Below are 21,676 nucleotides of genomic sequence, written 5' to 3' on the forward strand. Positions count from 1 at the left end.
TACCTGAACCATCTGTGGGAGGCTGTGGTTGAAGGAAACAGATTATTCTTTCTAGATGTCCTTACTCATTTATAGCATGTGGCAGTTCAAAGCTTTTTTATTTCTTTGTTGACACATATTTTAAGATGAGCGGACTTGGACCAAAAGGTGAGGATGCAAATATTCAGTCATTGTAGGAAAACGTTACTGGATTTTTGTGCAAGTTCTATTTTTGCTTATCTGTTGAGCAGGTGTTTTGAACACTGATACTGGAACTTGCTATGCCAAGTGAGCAAGTACAAACATGTTTGTATGATTGCTATCCTTTCATCTGGGATGTTTTTTTTGCAGGAAAGTTTATGCATAACTTTTTAAACTACACTATTTTAGACCACTTGCTAATAAGCATATTACCAATTGTGTAATAGTGTTAAATGTCATATGCATTTATTTACCTGTGTGTTTTTCTTCTCTAATGATCTCCCACACAGTTTTTAGCAATTTGACATTTGTTTTTTTTGCGTAGGAGATAGGGAGATACAGCTGAACAGGAAATGTGTCTGTCTCCCCATCTTCCTTAATCTCCAAGAAGCAGGGGCTCAACCCTTCTACCAATTGTTCCACAACTATTTATTTTTAAAGATATTTTAAATTGCATTTACATTATTCTATTCCCAAAGATCATTAGAAAGACTATTTAAACTGCATATTTCTGCAAACCTGATTCAGTGAAAAAGACAAAGCACGTGTGCAGCATGCATCACACTTGTAGTCCCAGTGAGATAAATGATAACTTTGTTCAGGGCAACAGAGCTCGGTGTGCATGAAGCATGCCTTGCTCTCTGGAGCAGGTGTTGGATCCTTGTCCCATGCCACTGGCAAAATGCTGAGGGTGTTACTGGACATTCTTAGCATCCTTTTTCCTCATTTCATTTAGGAAAACACAATAGCTGGCTCAGTTCAAGCAATTGCCTGATGAAACAGCAGCCGCGCCTCACCTGAACGGCCCAGTGCAGAGCGGTTTTGAAGTCTTTGTCCACCAGGGTCAGGTCTGCTCCCTTGTGCAGCAGGGTCTGCGCGTGCTGGGGCCTGTTGTGGAAAGCAGCCCAGTGGAGTGAAGTCATTCCCTGAAAGCCACAAACCCAGAGAGCAAATAATGATCATGCATGGTAGCTCCCTTCGCGTCTCTTTCAACTACAGGTAAGCTAGACTGTTCTAAAACCATTTTGGCTGGACTGACTCTTTCCTCTCTGTCTTGATTTGGAAAGATTAGTTACAACTTCTGAATTAATTATAAGAGGGAATCTAGCAATCATCTTTTTGGAGTCATTACAGAAAATCAATACAAATATGAATGTTTGTTCCATGCTCATCTAAAAAATGCATGGTCATCACAAAAAAATGATGGCTGGGGAATGGTTCCTCACTGCTAAGTTTGTATACAGTGAGAAAGGACTATTTTAGGCTGGTGCTCTGTCACGACACAGTGTGATGTTTATCTTAGACCTTATCTTTGATTATAAGCTTTGTTAAGTATTATAAGCTAGAATTTTAGCTGACACTAATTAGCAAGCTAAAGAACTGCCTCAGTGATGTCAACAAAAAGACACACAATATTAACATCCCATATAAAACAAAGCAAATGTTAACTGGTTTACCTGCATTTTCATTCCATTTTACCTGTGTTTAGTCAGTCTCAGTAGATTAGAGAATTCATGGCCTGTAATTTCACCTTGTCATCAACATTGTTATACACACCTATAGTTTACTCTAAACCCATAATATCAAAGACTTTCTGCATGAAATTACAACAGCAGCATGCTTTTTAAAAATTGCTAGTGTTGTTCAGATGTGGTAACATTTTACTTTGGGGAGGTGCTATTTACTACCTGCTACCCCTGAAAATGTATTTTAAGGGTCTTTTCTGGGTTCTAAAATGTTAAAAACCAAAAAAAGTAGAGTGGAAAAGAAATGTGAACTTGGCATGGAACCCCATAAAGCCAATTGGCAACGACCCAGATAAAGCACAAACTATAAAGCATTCAAGCAGAAAACCTACCAGTGAACTAATACTGGAAGTTGTTAGCAGTATTTTCTATGTAAAAGTTTGAACCCCTTAGCTTTCATTTCTCTGAACTCATCAGGTATATTTTAAGGATTTTCAAGTCCTCACAAGGCTTAAATATGGATGATGACAAAATACAACAGTTGAAGAAGAGCAGTTTTGGTCTTAGCTTGGTTTTACAAGGCTTAGGCATGAGGGATTAGGTTTTGTAAAACCAAAAATGAGGATGAAATCCTGTACCCACTGAAATTAATGAGAGCTCTGCTACTGATACCAGTGGACCAAGGTTTTGATACTGGGGACCAATTGCTATTGACAGACACACAATGTGATGCTCTTAAGTGAGGTTTGAGTGAAGTGTTTCCAGATTGGACATGGGTCCTCACACCTAACCCTGGAGAGCAGGAAAAGTCACTGGAAGAGGGGAAGCTACAGCATACTAGGCCAGCTTTTCATCATTCACTCTCAGTCTGTTGATATGGACAAAAGGGCAAAATACTTGAAAAAACAAGTTTTTCTCTGTTCTTGCCATAGCCATCAGCAGCCAGCTGTAAAGTAAGCGTGTAAAAACTGTGTGGAGGAATCAAAGACCTTCCTAGTCCAGGGTCAGAGGGGTCAGTAGGAGATGTTTAGGGAGAGAATATACGAAGTAAGGCTCAGTGTTATACATTCACACAACATTTGGCAATCTCACTAATGACTTCTTGTGCCATCCAGACCTCCACGTGGTAACCACTCATTTTGTGAAAAAGTGGTTCCTTTCATTTTCTTCATATTCATTCACTGCTGCCTGATAATTTCTGTGGGTGCCCGCATTATTTTAGATGCAAAAGACAGTGAACAGTCATTCTCTTTTCATCTTCTCTGTGCTGTTTACGATGTCACGAACTTGTATTATATCATCCCCCTGACATAGTTGCCATCCTGAACATCCTGTTGTAGTTAGTTTGTTCTGGTTATTGACCTACCCGTGAAAGGAAGCTATTCTATAATAATCTTTGTAGTCCTTTTCTGTTCCTGTTGTTGTATATGCTTTTTCAGATGACTCTTGCAGCCGGCATTCAAGGTGCAGGTATACCAAGAATTTAGACAGAGCGTAGGGCTGCTTCCTGTTTTGTTCTCTTTTTCTTTTCTAATAGTTCATGTTCCACGTGTCCTTCTGGAGTGCCCAAAAGAGTACAGAGAGTTGAGCTGGTCAGAGCAGCTCCTCACATGTGTGGGCAGGCTGCAGTGGACGATGGCTGTCCACCTTGTACCCATCTGCTTTGTGCAAGGTGATAGCACCCTTGACTGGCATCTGCGGTTGTGAGAGGAAGGATGAGGGTGATAACAGAACTGTCAAAGCTGTAGGGCTCTGAAGATCTAAAAAATGTAATGTTAAAAATAAGAAAGCCCAACAATTGCACATTTATTAAAAAATAAAGAGCAATAGGGGACATAAAAGGAGAAAAACAAATAGTAAAAACAAAACAAATGGTTATTGATGATTGGGCAGCAGTTTCATGAGCATAGATGGGTGCAATCCAGCAAAAGGGGACCTGAAATAGCATTCAGAGGCTGTGTTTGCCTCTGGGAAATATATTGTGATACTACTGCTTTTGCTCAGATTCTAGGCTTTTTCAGGGAATGTTTCTTCCCATTGTTGTCTCACAAGGCTTCATAATAAACCCACAGAAAGCCACAGTTGTGGAAACTATGAAACCTCCAGATGTATTTCTTACCATTTGTGTGTTCATGCATTGATCAGTGTGTTTTTCTCAAGTGTAGATGGGAAAACTGAAGTGTTTTATGTATGCTAGGAGAACAGCCCTATTAGCAGAAATAATTTGTGAGGTTCCACACTTTTCAGAAAACACAAATATTCAGGGTTAGCAGTGACATTTGAACAAATATCATTCCCATGCCAAATGACCTAGACCAAAAGTTCTAATTTGCATTCAGTGATGCATCACAGCAAACCATTATGGCTTGAAATTGTCATTCATGGTTACATGCAACTCATTAGCAACATAATTCTATGCCAAGACAAACCATATGTCTGGTTTAGGCTGTTGTAAGTGGGGTCTGCAAACCATCCAGTAGATAAGGGAGACTCATGGGAAGAGGGAAAATTAGCAGCCCTGTGGTGGTTCTGGCACCATGGAGAAGAGAAACACCCTTGAGCAATTGCTAGAGCGAAGACAAACACAGGAAAAGATGTTCAGAGTCTCTCTCGTGCCTTGGCTTCTTTATCTGGAGAACACATCTGGGAAGGTGACGCTCTCCTGTGTACAATGTATGGGTACATGCAGGGCCAAGTTCTTTAAGGGACAGAGTAACCCAGCATAAATTTTTGTTCCTCCATGCGTGTTCTGTGCAATACCAGGTTTCTGTTATTTTTCCTGTGAACAGTTAGTTCTTTAATGATGGGACGTTTGGAAAAGGTGAAGATTTAATCCAGGGTCCAACTTAAAAAGGATCAAAAGCAATTTATGTTATCTTGGCAAGTGAGTTAAGAGACTGAAGATACCTCATAGCTGGCAGTATATGGACAGGTATTATTAGTGTAAAGGTGCATCACACCTTGTGGGAAAAATGCGATAGGGCTTTGGAGAGTTTAGCAACAGCATTACAGAAATACCTGACTTGTGCATAGTCTCATCATAAAATTGATAGTTCAGTGAACTCTTTCTGAACGGCATGAACCCTATGATCCCAGACACTAGGACAGTGACTTACAGCACAAGCTCACTCACCTCATTGTCCTGATGATTAATTTCACTAAGATTTGACTGCTGCAGAAGCACGTTCAGGAGCCTGTGGAAGCAATGACATAATCAGTGTACTGTGCTCCTGACTAAACCTGAAAATTTGACATTTTATGAGAAAAAAAGGCATGCAAATTCAAGACAAATCAGTATTAGTAACGGGCACAGGTCAGAATCTTAGGTCTGCACTTTGTCATATTAAAAAAGCAAATAAGACTTTATGGCTTACTGTCAGAACTTTGTGAATCAAAAGCAGATCCACTAGGAAGAATTCTTATGGTGATTGCCAGGGTAGAATCAGAATATGTAATGCTATACATGTGTGCAGTTTTTGGTAGCAATACCTCATCATTCTATCTCATAAAGTTTTAAACAAACAGAAATATTAATGACCTGTTTCTAAAATGATTTTTCATGCTCTGTAACTCTCAGAGTAATGTGATATTGTGTATGTGTTTGTGTGTGTGTACGTGCATATATACTATATGTTTACACATACCTAAACCGATAGCATTTGGCAAGACCTTATAGTTTTTCTGCTGGGATAGAGCCATTGTGATGGTATAAAACATAGCAATGCTTCAGTTCACGTTCTTATGGAATATCAGACTACAAACACTCCCCTCTGGTGGAGGGAACAGTTACAATAAAAAAGTCACGTGCAATATTCAACTGCAATAATATTTTTAACACTGCACAGTTTTTTACTATTCCTTTCCTTATGGCATCCTGTGAAGATGTTCTGAAATCACTATAGGTTATGTTTCATAGTAGGATGCTAAGTGTTTGGATCATGTAGAGGACCATGGAAATGAAAAGGACCACCCTGTCAGAGCCTGTAACAAAGCCAAATAGCATAGGTGCTAACATGGATGTACAGTTGTTCTGATTCTAGGAAAAGGAAAGATATAACCTTAGTGGATCCTTAGGTAAGACCATAATGCAAAACTGTGCTTAAAGACAATGAAGTGTCAAGATGGAAACTCTGATAAATGTACAGATAGTGCACAAATAAATGCAAGCAGTGGTGGACTGATTCCCAGGAGACTGAGTGAAAATCTTTTGCTGCTTTTTGTCAGGACAATCTTCAACAACTACCAGCACCTTTTCCAGATTGAACTGTGTTCGGGTGTGTTCATCAGATCAAGCTGAGAGTGTTGCATGTGAAATCTTTTTTTTCTTATTAATAAAAACACAACATTATTCCAAACAAAACAAACAAACAAACAACAACAACAACAACAAATTTACAAATGCTTAGGGCAAGTTCTGCAGGTGAAAATCTTATCTGTCTGGTAATGCCATCTTCAGGTGCAAGAAGTCCAAATTTATTTATTTTTTTTTAAACTAGAATATCACTTAATAGTGAAGACTGGACAGATCCCAGTCCTTTGTCAGGACTTCATATCCATTTATATATGTATGCAGTCACTTGTAAGAAAGGGGTGTTAGACCTCTTTTTCTGAATCACACAACCAATGGCATAGTGAAGTCATACTATAGAAACTCTGAAAATTATGATTTAGGATTGTTGTGATTAGTTTTAAAAAAAAGTGATAGGGCAGAGACATTTGTGGTCATTAAATCAGAATCTCAGAAATTCACTATCCGAAGACAAGTCTGAGTAAAAATGTACTGGTGAGCAGAGAGAATGTGGGATAACAATAATAAGCTGTTAAAACTCCTTTATCTCACTGTTTTATAATCTGTTACGTGGTTCTGTAGTTTAATCCCAGATATCATCAGTGAAACCAGTGTAGGGAAGGACATACCGTTCGAGTGTAAAACCTCTTTCAACAAAATTTGGCTCACTTATTTGCTCAGACCAACAGCAATGCTACCACTCAACTGTGTAGATATTCAGCCATCCCAACTGAAATTTCTCTGATTTCTATTCTTAAAGACAGAATGGGTTCCCTTTCCACCTTGTCTCTTAGGCTCTGTGGTACCTGCATTGAAGCATATTAATCAATTATCGAAATAATAGATGAACTGGCTGATCACAGTCTCTGGCTTTCTGTGTGGTCCATGTGCTGGAAACAGCACATGGAGTTTTAGCAGGGGACTGCCAGCTTTTAAACTCAGCTGAAAAAGCATTTCATAGCTCACTGCTACATATACTTTTTTAACAATGACATGAGACTCAGGAGTGACAATGAGCATGGTGGAAAAGCCCCTGCACAGTGCTTCAGGCATGTCTTCTGGGCATGGGGCAACCCCAGCCAGGAGGAGACAGAGGACAAAGAATTGAGCAGCTGATGAATTCCTGTTTAGAGCAAAGGTCTGCCTGTGTCCATGGAGAATACGAAAAATGTTCAGTGAACCCTGCCTGCTGCTGTTAAAGTAGATTACTGTTCCCTTTCAAGTAGCAGCATGAGCAGTGTTGTACAAACATTGTCTTCTTTCTGTGGAGGCTTTGTTTAATGATAATGTTTTCATACTGCTGCAGAAACCTTAAACTATTCTCTCCAAGTGATGCATGAACAGCAATGATGAAGGTGGAAAATGAAGTAAGCTGTTAAAAAAGGCCGGACAGCAATATCAGCAGAAATGCAGAGAGCTCTGGGCTGGCCTGCTATGGTGACAATGACAAATCCATAACCTCAGTGATAAAGTCACATGAATATTTTACATCTACTGAATGTTTTAACTGTCTCTAATATCTTCCTGTTCCTCCAGACATGATTTACTTCCTATTTTTTTAAGTGGATTTATTAGTAAGTACAAATCAAGACTTAATATATGTTACACCTTCCTATTATCACAGGCTAGAATGAGACAAAGAGGATCTTTGTTGGAACTTCCTATCAAGAGGCATGCTTTAGTTCTTACCAGTAGGAGTAGTTAAAAAGGAGACTTTCCACCAAACCTCAGCTTCCCCTTCACAGCAGGGGCTCTCTGAGAGATTGTCATGTGGAAAACTTTTCTCATGCTGGCCCATGCTACTTGGAGGAGAAATCCAGAAATGAAGAACTAGTTGTAACATTTCTTGTGGAGTGGTGCCAGAACGATCAAGGGAAACTAGAGTTTCAACCTTTATATATATATATATGTATATATATATATATTTCAATTTTACTATTTTTTCTCTATTTTTTCTTTTGCTGTTGTTATTTTATATCAGTTTCCTCACCTTCCTTGACTATGTACCACTGTTATAGAAGCATTAGGTAATGCTTTTCCTCCTCTCTGCCCCTGTGACAGCGTGGGATGGGCTCCCCATTTGGCTGGGTAGCTATTTTTGGGGACTACCTGTTGAGATTCAACCAGCAAATGATGGTGGAGCCTGGGACATACCTCACATCAGGCTCTGCAGTAGCAGCATGTAGTGGCAACCTCCCATTTTTATCAGGTACGTTCTGCTTAGCACCGTTTCTGAGCAGGCTTACACAGCCTTCCAGCCATCCCTGAAAAAGAAATTACAGCACGTCAAAGAAGAAAGTAAAATGCATCAGGCTAGATACTTGGTGGTTCTGACATTCATATGTGACCCTAGCTGTTTCTGTCACCTGGGGAAATATACTTTGTTTCTCTCCGCACTCAGAATGCTTTCTTTTTGTAGTCTGACAGAGTAGCTCACCCATTGATTTTTATGGAAAAACCTTCCCTTCCCTTCCCTTCCCTTCCCTTCCCTTCCCTTCCCTTCCCTTCCCTTCCCTTCCCTTCCCTTCCCTTCCCTTCCCTTCCCTTCCCTTCCCTTCCCTTCCCTTCCCTTCCCTTCCCTTCCCTTCCCTTCCCTTCCCTTCCCTTCCCTTCCTTCCCTTCCCTTCCCTTCCCTTCCCTTCCCTTCCCTTCCCTTCCCTTCCCTTCCCTTCCCTTCCCTTCCCTTCCCTTCCCTTCCCTTCCCTTCCCTTCCCTTCCCTTCCCTTCCCTTCCCTTCCCTTCCCTTCTTCCTTCCCTCTTCCTTCCCCCCTTCTTTTCTTTTTCCTTATTTCCCCCCCTCCCCTTTTTTTTTTCTTTTCCTGCAGCTATGGCAAGCAGTGAATGAATAAACAGTGATTAAAAATCTGCTAATTCCTGTATCACTAGCAAATGCTACACATATTCCTGCATGTGAATTTAATTATGCTAGTTTAAACCATGAACAAGAGCACCTAATCTCATTTCCTTTATGAGATTTTAGCAGGGAAGGCAAATCAATACTAAAGAGCCTCAGAGTGTGGTCTTACAAACATTGTTGCAGAAGTTTGAATTAGTGACAATGTTAGACTAAGAACAGCACCAGAACAGATGGAATGAATCAGTTCTTGGACTAAAACCTTCTATTGATCACCTCAGCAAAACAGCGTGTAAACAATCTGGTTGCAATTGCATAAATTTTTCAGCGTATGCTTGAGTCACAGGGAAATCAAGCACATCCTTAAGTATTTTCTTCAAACCTCTGCAAGCAACCGATAAAGACCATTGCCTCCTGTACGAGCTATGTTGGATCAACATCACCAGCATTCATAGAGGAAAGTCAGAACATCCCCGTTGTGGCTCCTGGTGGAAGTCCAGGACTACTGAATTCTGCATGTGATTTTGAACATGGAGCTCTGCTGAATTCAGTTCTCTGGACAGACATCACAGCCAACGCTCTCTAGACCTCTGATTATATCCGTCACAGAAACTGAAATGGAAACTTTGAAGCCTGGGTGGCTTAAATCTTTTCCAGTCATTTCTTTTTTTCCAAAGAATATCTGTTCCCCTCTGGGAAAAGAGGAAGGAAAAATGGAGCATGACACTAATTACGGGATTTTTTTTCTTTAATATCTGGCAGAGGAAATGTTTATTCTCAAGTAAGTGAGGCATGCCCCTTGCACTGAATAAGTGTCTGTGAATAAGCATGTTTTGCTTTTTTCTACACATATTTTCTGGCTGAATGTCTAATAGCTGAGCAGAAACATTGTTTTTGTCTTGAAATTGCAGGAGTAAACTAGATGCAAGTGTTGAGATTTATTCAGGCTGCCACTATATCTGTTTAAATGTACTGGCAGTCATCCAGCCAGAACTCACACCAAGCGCTATGGGTAAACATTCCTTCCTCCTTTCTTTCCAATGAGTCAAGAAAGCCTATGGTCAACCCTTCTGCCCAACTAACCTGGTCCCCATCCTCTCCCTGAGTTCTGAATCCCCTCCAGCGAAGAGCAGAAGACTAAGAAGAGGGCAATCCTTTCGTATTTCAGACAGACAGCACTACATCTCCCTTCCCAAATTTCTTGATGAGATGTCTTCCCCTACTGTCACTTGCATGTGGGTTTAGTGGGGAGTTGGATTTGCTTAAGAACTGAGTATCTGTGCTGATATCTGCAGCACCTTGAACCTGGCCGTTCAAGGTCCAGCACTATAATGAAGGGAAAAGCAATGCCCTAGGTCCTGGGGTGTGCAGGTAAACATGCTTGCTGGCCACCCAAAGTTGAGATAGGAATGTGTTTCCTGGAGCATAAAAATCTGATACTGAGGGTGAGATGGGAGAAGTTAATCTTCGTATTAAAGCTGGGAAGGAACTTCTATCTCTTTTCCAGTGCACTGGAAACCAGTGACTCCTGAAACCACACAGAGGACCCTGGCTGTAGTGAGAACCCTATACCATACACCGGTTTTACAAGCCAAAATAGGAAGGATATTCTGAAAAGAGTTACGAAACTTTTCTTACAATCATCCAAAGCTTCCAGCTTCCATTGTAAATTTTGCAATTTCACTGCTATCTAGAATCAAATATTTTGTCCTTTTTTTTTTTTTTTTTTTTTGTAATACAAACAGAAATCTTATTTGCTCTACATATTTCCTCTCTTCACTCCACCTATCTTTCCATCCTCCTCCCCCAAGACTTGGTACCAGATAAGTTGCCAGAGATAAACTGGTACGTCCACAAGCATCTTGAGTATTAATATTGGCTCCCATCTTCAGTAAAAGCTTCACGGTATCGACCTGGCGTCCTGACACAGCATGCATCAAAGGTGTGCAACCTGGGGAAGAAAGTCAAATGTTCTTTTACAACTTTTATTTTTTCATAGCCATAAGAGAGAGATATTTTGTTATTTGCTGATGTTAGCATTGACAAATTAACAAGTCCTTTCTCTCACAACTGTCCAACAGCTCTACTCAGCTTTTTTCAGGCAGGAAGTAACTCCCGTGCCAGCTAGATTGCTACTGATTATAAAAGGAACATAACTTCAGAGCAAAAGCCTTGCTTCATTAACTTTACATCTGGAGTGAATATTGGTTTTCTATTGACAAAATTCCCATATAAACTATTGACTTTGTACACCATTTTGGAGGCTGATATTCTTCAAAGTGAATAGTTGCCAGTTTATGTTTGGCTAATTTTCTCAAGCCACAGCTTTATTCTGTGTCTATGTGTTCCAAAGATGTATGAAATCAAGCCATGTCTCATGCAAAGCTGTGTGTGTTTCAGATGATGCTTTATGTAGACAACGACTTATTTTAAAGACTGGATTTGCCCTAGAGTAGTTTCTTTTCTGCCATCATGAGAACTTATTTTATATTCTGCAAACCATTCCTGTGCTGGAAAGAGACTGAAATCTATGTTCAAACTTAATACTCAGATTTATTTAATACTCCATACTCCGTATTACAGTATCATTTAATTGCTTCCCCTTCCTTCCACTCTGTTAACTGCTCAACAACAGCAAAGTCTTTCCTGCAGAATCTGACAAAGCAATTTCAAGTTACTAAACTGGGAATAAATTTGAATGTTAGAAGCCATAACATGCAACAAGGCACAACTGAAGAATAATTATTCTTTCTGAATTCAATGAGACTGTTGAGCAAATAAATATGCACTACTCAAGCTAAGATTATGCACACTCTGCCATATGTGTAGGATACAGCCATATGTTTTGTCTTGCAAGACTGGTCTTAGTTACATTTTATGTACAACCTAGTAAGCAACTGGAGCTGGAGCTGAAATGCTTCCTGTTTTTAATCAGTCTACCTACACTCAGAGCCCTTCATATTAATAAAGATTAGAATACATGGTGTTCATATCAATCCTTCTAAAGAAATTGCAATAAAATATACTCCTAACTAAACCAAGATTTTCTAGAAAAAAGGTTGCAGAGATCTGTAGCTTTAATTGATATGTAAAATGGATACATATAAAACTCAGCCATGGGAGAGTGCTTTGTAACAGTATTATAAAGAAACCTGAACACAAAGGAAAAGGAGTGCAGTCTCACAGATTAAACAGATCAGTTAGTTCATTGCATATTGTACAGTTAGCCCTTTGGCAAAAAAATTGTGTAACAAAATCTTTCAAATTTGTTTGTACCTGTGCACATACTTTTAAAGTGCAAATTACTGGAACCCTTTACTCTAGAGATGTACAGAATTTATAGGATTTAACTTTGATAAAAATATTCTTCTCCCTTCCCTGAAAGAACAGCAGTTTCTCAAGAACCTCCCCAAAGAAGATAAAATAGATTCTTGATACAGTTCTGTTTGATTATGTCAAATCAGCTTATTTTTATTTGTAAAAAAAAGTATCTTAGAGCTACAGGGGAAAAGAAGCATCTAAATTATGCATTTCTAGTGGATGTTCAAAAGAATAACTCAAATTTTCCATATTCTGCTACTAAGCGTAATTTTCTGAACACAAAAATCAGGATTTAAAAATGGAAAATTTAATTGGAATCTGAAGCCCCTAATCCCCTGAGAAAAAGCTCAGCCCTCATTTACCCTCACTGTCGCAGCACTCCAGGATGGAAGGATCTTCTCGAATCACTGCAGTTAGTGTGTTCACATCACCATTAGCTGCTGCTTGGTAAACTACAGTCAAGTCAATCTCTTCTGCTGCATCACCTACACAGAGGAGTACATCCGTGAGTAAGCAGAGAGCAAGTACGAATGATTAACAGCGAAAATAATAGCACATTTCACTGAATTTGTGTGAATGTTGTAGTGGGTTTACGTGGCAAGGTTTTGGTAGTAGGGGGCTGCAGGAATGGCCTCTGTGAGCAGAGTCCAGCAGCTGCCCCATGTTAGATAAGGGCCAGTTTCAGCCAGCTTCAGAAAGGCCCACTGTTGCCCGGAGTTAAGCCAATAAGCAATATCGTTTGTGCCTCTGGGAGAGCAGATTTAAGAAAGGGAAAAAAACCTGCTGTGCTACAGCAGCTGGGAGAGCAAGGAGTGAGAGGCAGTCCTGCAGCCCCCAGGTCAGTGCAGCAGGAGGGCAGGAGGTGCTCCAGGCAGGCAGCAGCAGTTCCCCTGCGGCCTGTGGAGAGGCCCCTGGCGGAGCAGGCTGTCCCCCTGCAGCCCATGGGTCCCACAGGGAGCAGATCTCCACGCTGCAGCCCCCCCGTGGAGGAGCCCCCGGTGGAGCAGGTGGATGTGGCCTGGAGGAGGCTGCGGCCCATGGAGAGCCCCCGCAGGAGCAGGCCCCGGGCCGGAGCTGCAGCCCGTGGAGAGGAGCCCACGCAGGAGCAGGGGGTCTGGGGGGAGCTGCCGCCCGTGGGGGACCCGTGCTCCATGTGGGAGCAGTTCTTGAAGAGCTGCTGCCTGTGGGCAGCCCCCGCAGGCTCAGTTCGGGAAGGACGGCATCCCGTGGGAGGGACCCCATGTGGAGCAGGGGCACAGAGGGACCGAGAAGGAGCAGTGGAGACGAAGCCTCAGGGACTGACCGCAGCCCCCGTTCCCCTGCACTGCTTGAGGGGAGGAGGTAGGAGAGGGTGGATGGGGAGGGGGTGTTTTTAGTTTGAATTTTTTAGTTTCTCACCGCTCTAGCTTGTAAGTAATGGGTAATAAATGACATTAATCTCCCTACGCTGAGTCTGTTTTGCCCGTGATGATCATAGAATCACAGAATTGTAGGGGTTGGAAGGGACCTCAAGAGAGCACCGGGTCCAACCCCCCTGCCAAAGCAGGTTCCCTACAGCAGGCTGCCCAGGTAGGCGTCCAGACGGGCCTTGAATATCTCCAGAGAAGGAGACTCCACAACCTCCCTGGGCAGCCTGTTCCAGTGCTCCGTCACCCTCACCGTGGAGAAGTTCTTTTGCATGTTGGTGTGGAACTTCCTGTGATCCACTTTGTGGCCATTGCCCCTTGTCCTGTCAAATTGTTAATTGATAATTGTTGAGTGATCTCCCTGTCCTGAGGGCTCCCTGTCCTGACCCCTTTGCATAATATTTTCTCCCCCTTTTCCTTTGAGGAGGGGGAGTGAGAGAGTGGTTGTGGTGGAGCTCAGCTGCCCACCTGAGTAAAACCACCACAGATCTATAACTTGAAGTGGAATAAAGTGTATGCAAACAGCACAGTGGCTTTTATTAGTCATATGAAACTTTTTTCACCGTTAACTTCTTCAATAAACTGTCAGACATAGATGCTGAAATGGCATAATAAAACTTGTGGAAAGTTTCCACCTCTTAAAAGAAATCATACTAATATTAATGTGACATGAATTGAGAAACAATGAAGTAATAACTGAACTAGCTCATTATATTACTGACTACACTTCTATGAGATAGGATGACATTGGAACACAACACGTGTTTACAGTTTCAGTGTTGTCCCTTATTTCAGTCAGCCTTGAGCGCTTTCCACTAGATGATATGCCCTGGGAAGAGACTCACAATCCCATCACAAAACCTGTCAAGGGTTTGCTAAAGAAGGGTGTACTTCTTCAAATACTTTTTTTTTTTCCACAGAAAACATTGATAATCATCAATAGGACTATCATCAATGGATTGGGAGGGCACAGTTCTGTACATCTTATTCTAGAGATGGCAGAGCAAAGCCAATTGCCAAACAAACCTAAGAGCTAAGTAACAGCTAAGGCTAATGAAAAGAAGCAAAACAACAACAACGTTTTTAATGATATGTCTTAGACCCAAGCACTGCTGTAAAATCACCTTATCCCTAAGTTCCTGAGAAGATTTCAGGGAAAATCTGAAACAAAGAGCAGAGCAGTTTGAAATTACGAGGTCTGTGACGAGGGGAGATACAGAGCCTGTTTAAAATGGGGAAGAATGCAAACCAAACCCCAACACCCTCAGTAAATCTGTGCCGATGTGGCATTTTTGCTCTTCCCCTTGACTTAACTAAAAGCACAGCTACCTGCACAAAAGAAGAATGAAATGACAGAAGGGCATGGTTATGTATGGGAATATATTTATGTGCATGAAAATATCATTGATATTTGGTGAGATTATGAACTAATCTCAAGAAAATTAATTTTATTTTTAGAAATAGGCATGGGCCATGTACCAATATGCACTTAAGTCATGTATTCAAATTTAATATTCACAAAAACACATAGGGCTATTGTGGACTAGATTTGCAGAGAAGATGAAGTCCCTAACTTGTGAGGCAGACAAAGCGGAGAAATCTGGGGAAAGCCCAACAGCTTGATCTAAGCCAAATTAGTTTCAGAGGCACTGATAACCAAACACATCACTGAGATGATTAATTTATGGAGAACTTATATTCCTGAGTGGTTTAGTAGCTTTACCAGGCACTCAACTTTACCACACAATCAATGACAACATTTACTAATTTTGCTTATTAGGCTAGGTTAGTAAATATGCTTGAATGTCTATTTCTTGCTTTTATATGGCATTTTATAATTTAGAAACACTTCTTGGAAGTAAAAATGATTAGCTGCCAATGTTTGGCAATACATTCTTCATTGGGATTAGGATTCTGAACATACTTTTCAACTCTGAGAGTCACACAGGTGACCAATGTGGAGCATGTTGCTTTCTTCATTATCCTTTTTCCATGGAAAGCATTGAGTTTGAAGCTACACTATTTTTATGACTTTCTGTCTACTGAATTTAAACACAAGTGATTATTTTTTGTGGCCCTTGCAATGGAAGGAAAACCTTCACAAGCCTGTGTTGCAGGACCAGTCCCTGAACAGATTTTGGTTCCTAAAGGACTGAATGAGAAGATTTTCCTTGTTTATGGATTCTCTTTTACTAGTAACATGCTTCCAGGCTGCTCATCCCATGTTCCGCATACCTACATTTCCTTTGGCTTCAGGTGGCTATTAACCTCTTAGCTCCAGGAGTCAAATTAATTATTATTATTATTATTATTTTTTTTTTTGGTATAGGGTCAAATCTGATGTCACAATGAAGGTGTTTGGTTTTAGTCAGCTACAGTCTCATCTTTACTTTTGAAAGAGGAATTTCTGATCTCTGCTAACTCAGAAAGAAGGTACAGCTGCAGTGCGATGTACTGTTTGCCATGGCTGCGGTCAGAACTCAGAGCACAACTGTTGTCCCACCACTGCACCACCTTGTTAACAGGAGAAACTAAAGCTGATGCCTAAATCACATGAGAAAGTTGATTAAAGGAAAGACAGGTTAAGTGACTGATGACTTTTCCTAATGGTTGTATTTTCCGGAAATAGCATAAATATATAAGCAGTGCAGAAAAGATGTTTAAAGAGAATTTGAAAAGTGTTAGTAAAGTCTTTTTAATATTACTACATTGATACAAATTATATTAAACATTATATATATATATATTTGAGTGAGAAAAGATCTTTAAAGATAATTTTAAAGTATTTGCCACACTATTCATGCTTGTGTTCACGTGTGGCAGATGAACCCACATTAGCTCCACACTGGGCTTTGCAACCCAGTGTAATTGCCCACACAAGACCTTCTGTGCCTGGGACACCATCATCTTTCTCTGCTTTAAAACTTGGCTGCCAAGGAAATGCAATTAACTCTTACCTGGGAAAGGTTAGTATCTCAAATCTGGAGCTCTGATTATGAGTTTGGGAAAACTAGAGAGCTGATATTTAATCTGCCTTCACCAGTGCAGAGATTCCCATTTCATCACTACTCCACTGAAGTGAATTTCCTTTCTTTTTCTCCTCTAATTGGTCTTTTAAATTACACATTTGGTAAAATTTGTAAATTAAAAATGCTAACTTAGTTTCTGTTCTACCCGAGAGTCTATCACCCAACAAACTGGTCATTTGGCCCAGAAGCTCTGACCTGCGTGCTGCTCAGGGTGCTTGGGAGATCAGGGGAGATGAAGAGCCCTTGCATCTGGACAGTCATCATCAGTGACTAGTACATGAATAAAGAAGAGACTTTACCACAGTGCCCATTAATCATGTTTCTGTATCAAAACAAATCTGCAAACTGCTCTCGCAATTGTTAAACTCAGCAAACAGATGTTAAAACAAGCTCACATCTGGTACTTAAAGTGAACTGTGCAACGGGCTGGGTGGAAAGCAAAGGGACAAGGCAGGGATTCACTGCTGGCACTGCTCCCCTTGGCCAGTCTGGAGGTACCCAGGAGGTACCAGCTGAGAACACTGACAAAACGCCTCTCACAGCTGCACGTGGTGGCTATCTCATGGGACTGGTGCAGAGAAGATGCTGCTGGCATGGGGAAAGAAATCATTAGATGTACGGGTACAGATAGTAGATCAAAGGGGCCATCGTCTCCTTTTATCCATAACACTTATAACTTTTATTCTTTTTGCTGTTTAGCCTTGTAATAACTGTTACATTTTCCTACAGTGAGTCTGGAGTAGAGCAATCCAGGCAGAAAAGAAATTCTCCATCTCCTGAGCAGAACAGTTGCTTACCCAGAGGGCAAGGTGGCTGGAAGATGAAAGGCATGGATGCACACCTGCACTTGGGACACAGGTTCCCTCTACCATTTTTCACTTAACTGAAACCAAAACGCTTTCTCCCCTGTGGCTTTGCTGTCCCCAGAGCAGTTGTTCTCCTATATAAGGAGAGGAAGCCAAATTCTGAATGATGAATGAATGAGTGAATGAATGGATGAATGAACGGATGAATGAGTTTTCCTTGCACCTGCTTTTAGCAGAACATGGACTTCATGCCTGCTAGGGGACAGTGGCATGAAGCCATGTCCCCGGTGTCTCTAATATGACCAGTGTCTCTGGTGAGGGGAGAGGGGGGAGACAGACCTGTGGTCTTCTGATGCTTCATGTGACAGGGAGTAGGGAAAGCCAAGAGGTCCTGGGTGGCATTCACCCTGCCTGCACTTGGCTGCAGGTGATGTGGTGTCTCCTGTTTCATCTTCCTCCAGCTTACCTGTCCAGGAATGAGGGGGCCTGGCTGCAAAGTTTGTAGGGCCTTTCTTTTGACAGACACCTTCCTGGGCTGAGGAGGAATGTTTTGGAGAGTGGGCATTTTGCAGAAGATGACAGAGAGGTACTGAGTGGCTCCCTCCTCTCCTGCTGGGGAGCTGGGCTGCAGCTTGGGGCACCAGCATCGTGCGCCATAAAGGGACTACAAACAGCCAAATGCTTGTCCCTCTGTCTGCAAATGTGTTAGCTTTACTTCTTCTATTGTCTTCAGTTCTGTAAATGGCAGTGAGCACTGGTGCTGTTTCAGATGCATTGTATTTTGGAAAAATACTGTGCCACTGGTGAACGGAAGCTTCAGGAAGGAAGAAGGTCCAACTAACAGCCAGCGTGTGGAGCACGGGGAGGGAGAAACAACAGGCTGGCACAGCAGTGCTGTAGGAAGGTCTGGAAGAGCCTTAAAGAGTAAAGACCAAATGGCATACAAGGTTGAGACATTTTCTTTCATAGCTAAAATACTCAGAAAGCACCAAACCTAAAAGACAATTTATTTGAAATAAGCTGCAGTATTTTTAAAGCATGTCATTTGTTCCAGATAGAATAAGTCTTTTGGGCTGAAAGGAGGTGTATAAAGAAACATACAGAGTGATCACAGGATTTATAGCAATGAAATTACACTGATTGTGACGCTAACACTCCTCTAGATTCTCATGTGAAGGATGTCTGCCTTACTTGATTTGTGATGTTGGTTGACCTGTTGTTTTGTAAAGTGAATATTGGATGTACATAAGTCCTCACTTCCTATTGCATTGGATTTCAAAGATCTAAATAAAGTCATTGCAGGTTAGCTTAGTGTATGTGGTGTGGACAATGATAGATTTAGCCCTGCTAAAATTCATGAATTTTTAGAACTGGAAGCTGGATGACAATAATTTATGTTAACTGGGGAGAAGAAATGTTTATGTATATAATTTACTCCCCTCTTTCATGCAAACACACCCTATCGCGCCCCACCTCCACCTCCCACCCCCATGCTTCTCCCCTCCCCACACACCAAACTCCTGATTTTCCGGGGTTTATCAGCAGGACACAATACTAGACAGCTACGTGATTTGAACAAAAAGATGCTTCCTGGTTTCACCAAAAGACAACAAATCCCGAACACGGACTGAAATGCACCACTGTGATCTCACTTTGCAGTGACTTTTACCACTGGAAAAAACCCTTTGCATCCAGCGGATGCAATTAGCATCCCCTTCTGCCAGCTCCCTGATGTCCCAAGCAGTGGGATGTGCCTCTCCGGCTGTACTGGGATAACCTATGTCAGCAGTGGTAGGCATCTCCTGGTCTTAGCGTGTTAGAGGATGAATGCAAATCTTTTGAAATTGTAACTCTCTCTCTAATATTACAGATTTACTGATTGCTTAACAAAATAATAACCCCTGTGTGTGCCTGGCTATGAGTGTAGCAGCCCAGGTCTTTGGCTCCTCTGTTTACACGGTAAACGTCAGAAGCCAGGTACAGCACGCATTTGTATGGCACCGAACAGTGTTGAGAGGGGAGCAGGATCTGATATAATGGCTTTTTGAAGCCCCACATTGCTACTGCTATCACTATTCATAGTAACATAAGCTATTAATGAGTGATGTCACAGGAAGTGTTGCAAAGAGGCAGTGTGATTTTTAAGCCTGGAACCTTGGTTTTTTTGACCTGTAGCTAAGAGGAGTTTTCTGGTGGGTGGGATGGAGAATGGGATTGTAGGGGAAGATTTATTGGTCTGGCAGATACTGATTTGGTGTGCTTGATAGCTAGTCAGAATTATACCTTTTTTATAAATTGCTCCAATGAGCAGCATGCTCTTTCTCCTTAAAAAATACTCTTCCTGCTTAAATTGGTAATGTGTCATGTGTCAAGGGCTAACATGCTATTTAGCTAAAATCCACCGTGCACTCTGCAGCTCGAATAGAGCTCTCTTTGTGCGATAACTAGTGGTTTCAGTGTTCCCTTGCTGTGCGCTGCCTGCTCCTGCAGGCGCTCCCTGTCCTCCTCCCACGCAGCAAGTGGGGAGTACAGGCAGTGAAGTCTGATCCTCTGATGAGCCAGCAGCTCCTGCGGCGGCGGCGGAGCGGGGACGGTGGGTGTACCCGGAGGGGGGTATTGCTGGGGAGGTGCTGTGAGCGGAGTGTGGCACGGGGATGGAGGACGGAGCTGGGTGGACACAGGGATGGGGTCGGTGTGCAGAGTCCTGGCAGGAGGAGGGGAGCAGAGCAGAAGTCATGGGAGGTACTGGCGGATGTCACCCCCCATCTCTCTCATTTCTGTCCGGATAAGTGGTTTGGATCAGTGGTCTCCTGCACTGTTCTCTGCTCCCTTATCCATCTGGAGACCTCACTGCTCCTCTCCAGCCCTGGTTGGGCTCCAGCCTCACTGCTCACACCACTTCCATCAGCTCTGTGCCCATCAGCAAGGTGTCCCCTCACCCTCCCCAGGCTCCAAGCACGGCCGTGTTGGGGTGCAGCACACAGTGCCTGCAGAAGGAGAGCTCAACAAAGGCTGCTGGGTGCTGCCAAAGCTCGGTCAGCCTCGCACCTCTGTCCTTTCAAGGAAAATGTCCCAAGCATGATTTTCACATGATCCAGGAGAAACTGTCTGTGTTTCCGTGGCACACATACATGTCTCAGCCTGTTTGGTGTGGAGCGAGCGTGGCTACATCAGCTTTGACTCTTTTCAGGCATGCACTGGAAACTGCGGCCACTGCATACAAATGATTTTGCAAGCTGACTTACAGAGAAATTTGTTGCAACACAGATAATCAGACAGTGACTGCTTCCTGCTGTGAGAATGTGAAAGGAATACCACTATACAGAGGATTAAGCTACAAGAGAGAAAAGCTTGTACGGTCAGATAAATACATGAAATTAAACCATTTAACTTAAAAACAGATGACAAAGTGACATTAGTATTTCCATAGCAACCTTACTATGTAGAAAATCTTCACTTTGGTTCTTTAGAATATATCTTAAATTCATAATTATGGAAATACTTACCTATACAGCTAAGATTTACTGAAGCAAAGTCAGTCACTTATCACCATCTAGTCCTCTCAGTGTATACTATTTAGTAGATTAATAAAACCAGCTTTTCTTAATTTTTTACTCCATTTTAAATTGCTTCGATTGCTAATGTGGAAATTGTTTTATAAATATATATATCCATAAAAGCACCAATATACAATATAAACAATAAATGCTTGCATTCATCTCTCAGTGTTAGGCATAAGAGCAATCAAATGCTGTAGCTTATCTGCTGAAATATGTTATCTTTAAAAATAACTTTAGCTTTAGGCTGAAATATCCACGCCTGAAACTGATGGAAGGGATTCCCTCCTGTGTAACAAAAATAGATCTCCATGAGACCTGATCTTTTCCAAAAATTCTTGCCATTCATTCTGCCAAGTAACATTCATACATCTGCCTGGGAGTACCAGAGATTTTTGAAATTAGGAGCAGTGACTTACCTTTGTGCTGATCAAACACGGATGAGGAACTGAAGTCCATTGTGATCTATCTCATTATTTACAACCAGACCAGGCAAAAAGCATCTCTGGGGTTTCCAGGGAGGAATTCTACATATTACAGCAAACAATTCAGTGGTAGCTGTCACCCATCGTCTTGTCAGAGAATTAAACTCGCTTTATGTTTGCACGTTGTTGTCATGATCATTAGCCTGATGGGAACGAATATTCTGTTTGCTAGGGATGCTCTTAAAATTACATCCCTGGAAGCTCAACCGAGCTTTTGAAAAATGTCTTCAATGAGCAAAACTGCCTGTGAGCATCTCTGAGAGATGCTGCAGCTCTCCCAGCCT

At 41.8% G+C, this 21,676-nt stretch overlaps 1 protein-coding gene across 1 annotated transcript in view; it reads right to left on the reverse strand.

Moving 5' to 3' along the window:
• ANKRD55 (ankyrin repeat domain 55) overlaps window positions 1-21,366 on the reverse strand; it is a 49,235-nt gene extending 27,869 nt beyond the window's left edge. The window contains exons 1-6 of the mRNA XM_035553694.1: window positions 21,326-21,366; window positions 12,472-12,611; window positions 10,609-10,739; window positions 8,089-8,198; window positions 4,780-4,840; window positions 978-1,106 (exon numbers count right to left, since the gene is read on the reverse strand). Of these exons, the coding sequence (XP_035409587.1) occupies window positions 978-1,106; window positions 4,780-4,840; window positions 8,089-8,198; window positions 10,609-10,739; window positions 12,472-12,611; window positions 21,326-21,366 (612 nt within the window). The remainder of the gene's footprint in view (window positions 1-977; window positions 1,107-4,779; window positions 4,841-8,088; window positions 8,199-10,608; window positions 10,740-12,471; window positions 12,612-21,325) is intronic.
• Window positions 21,367-21,676: the final 310 nt, after the last annotated feature.

Source organism: Cygnus atratus, chromosome Z (genome assembly GCF_013377495.2).
Source record: "Cygnus atratus isolate AKBS03 ecotype Queensland, Australia chromosome Z, CAtr_DNAZoo_HiC_assembly, whole genome shotgun sequence".
Taxonomy (NCBI): Eukaryota; Metazoa; Chordata; class Aves; order Anseriformes; family Anatidae; genus Cygnus; species Cygnus atratus.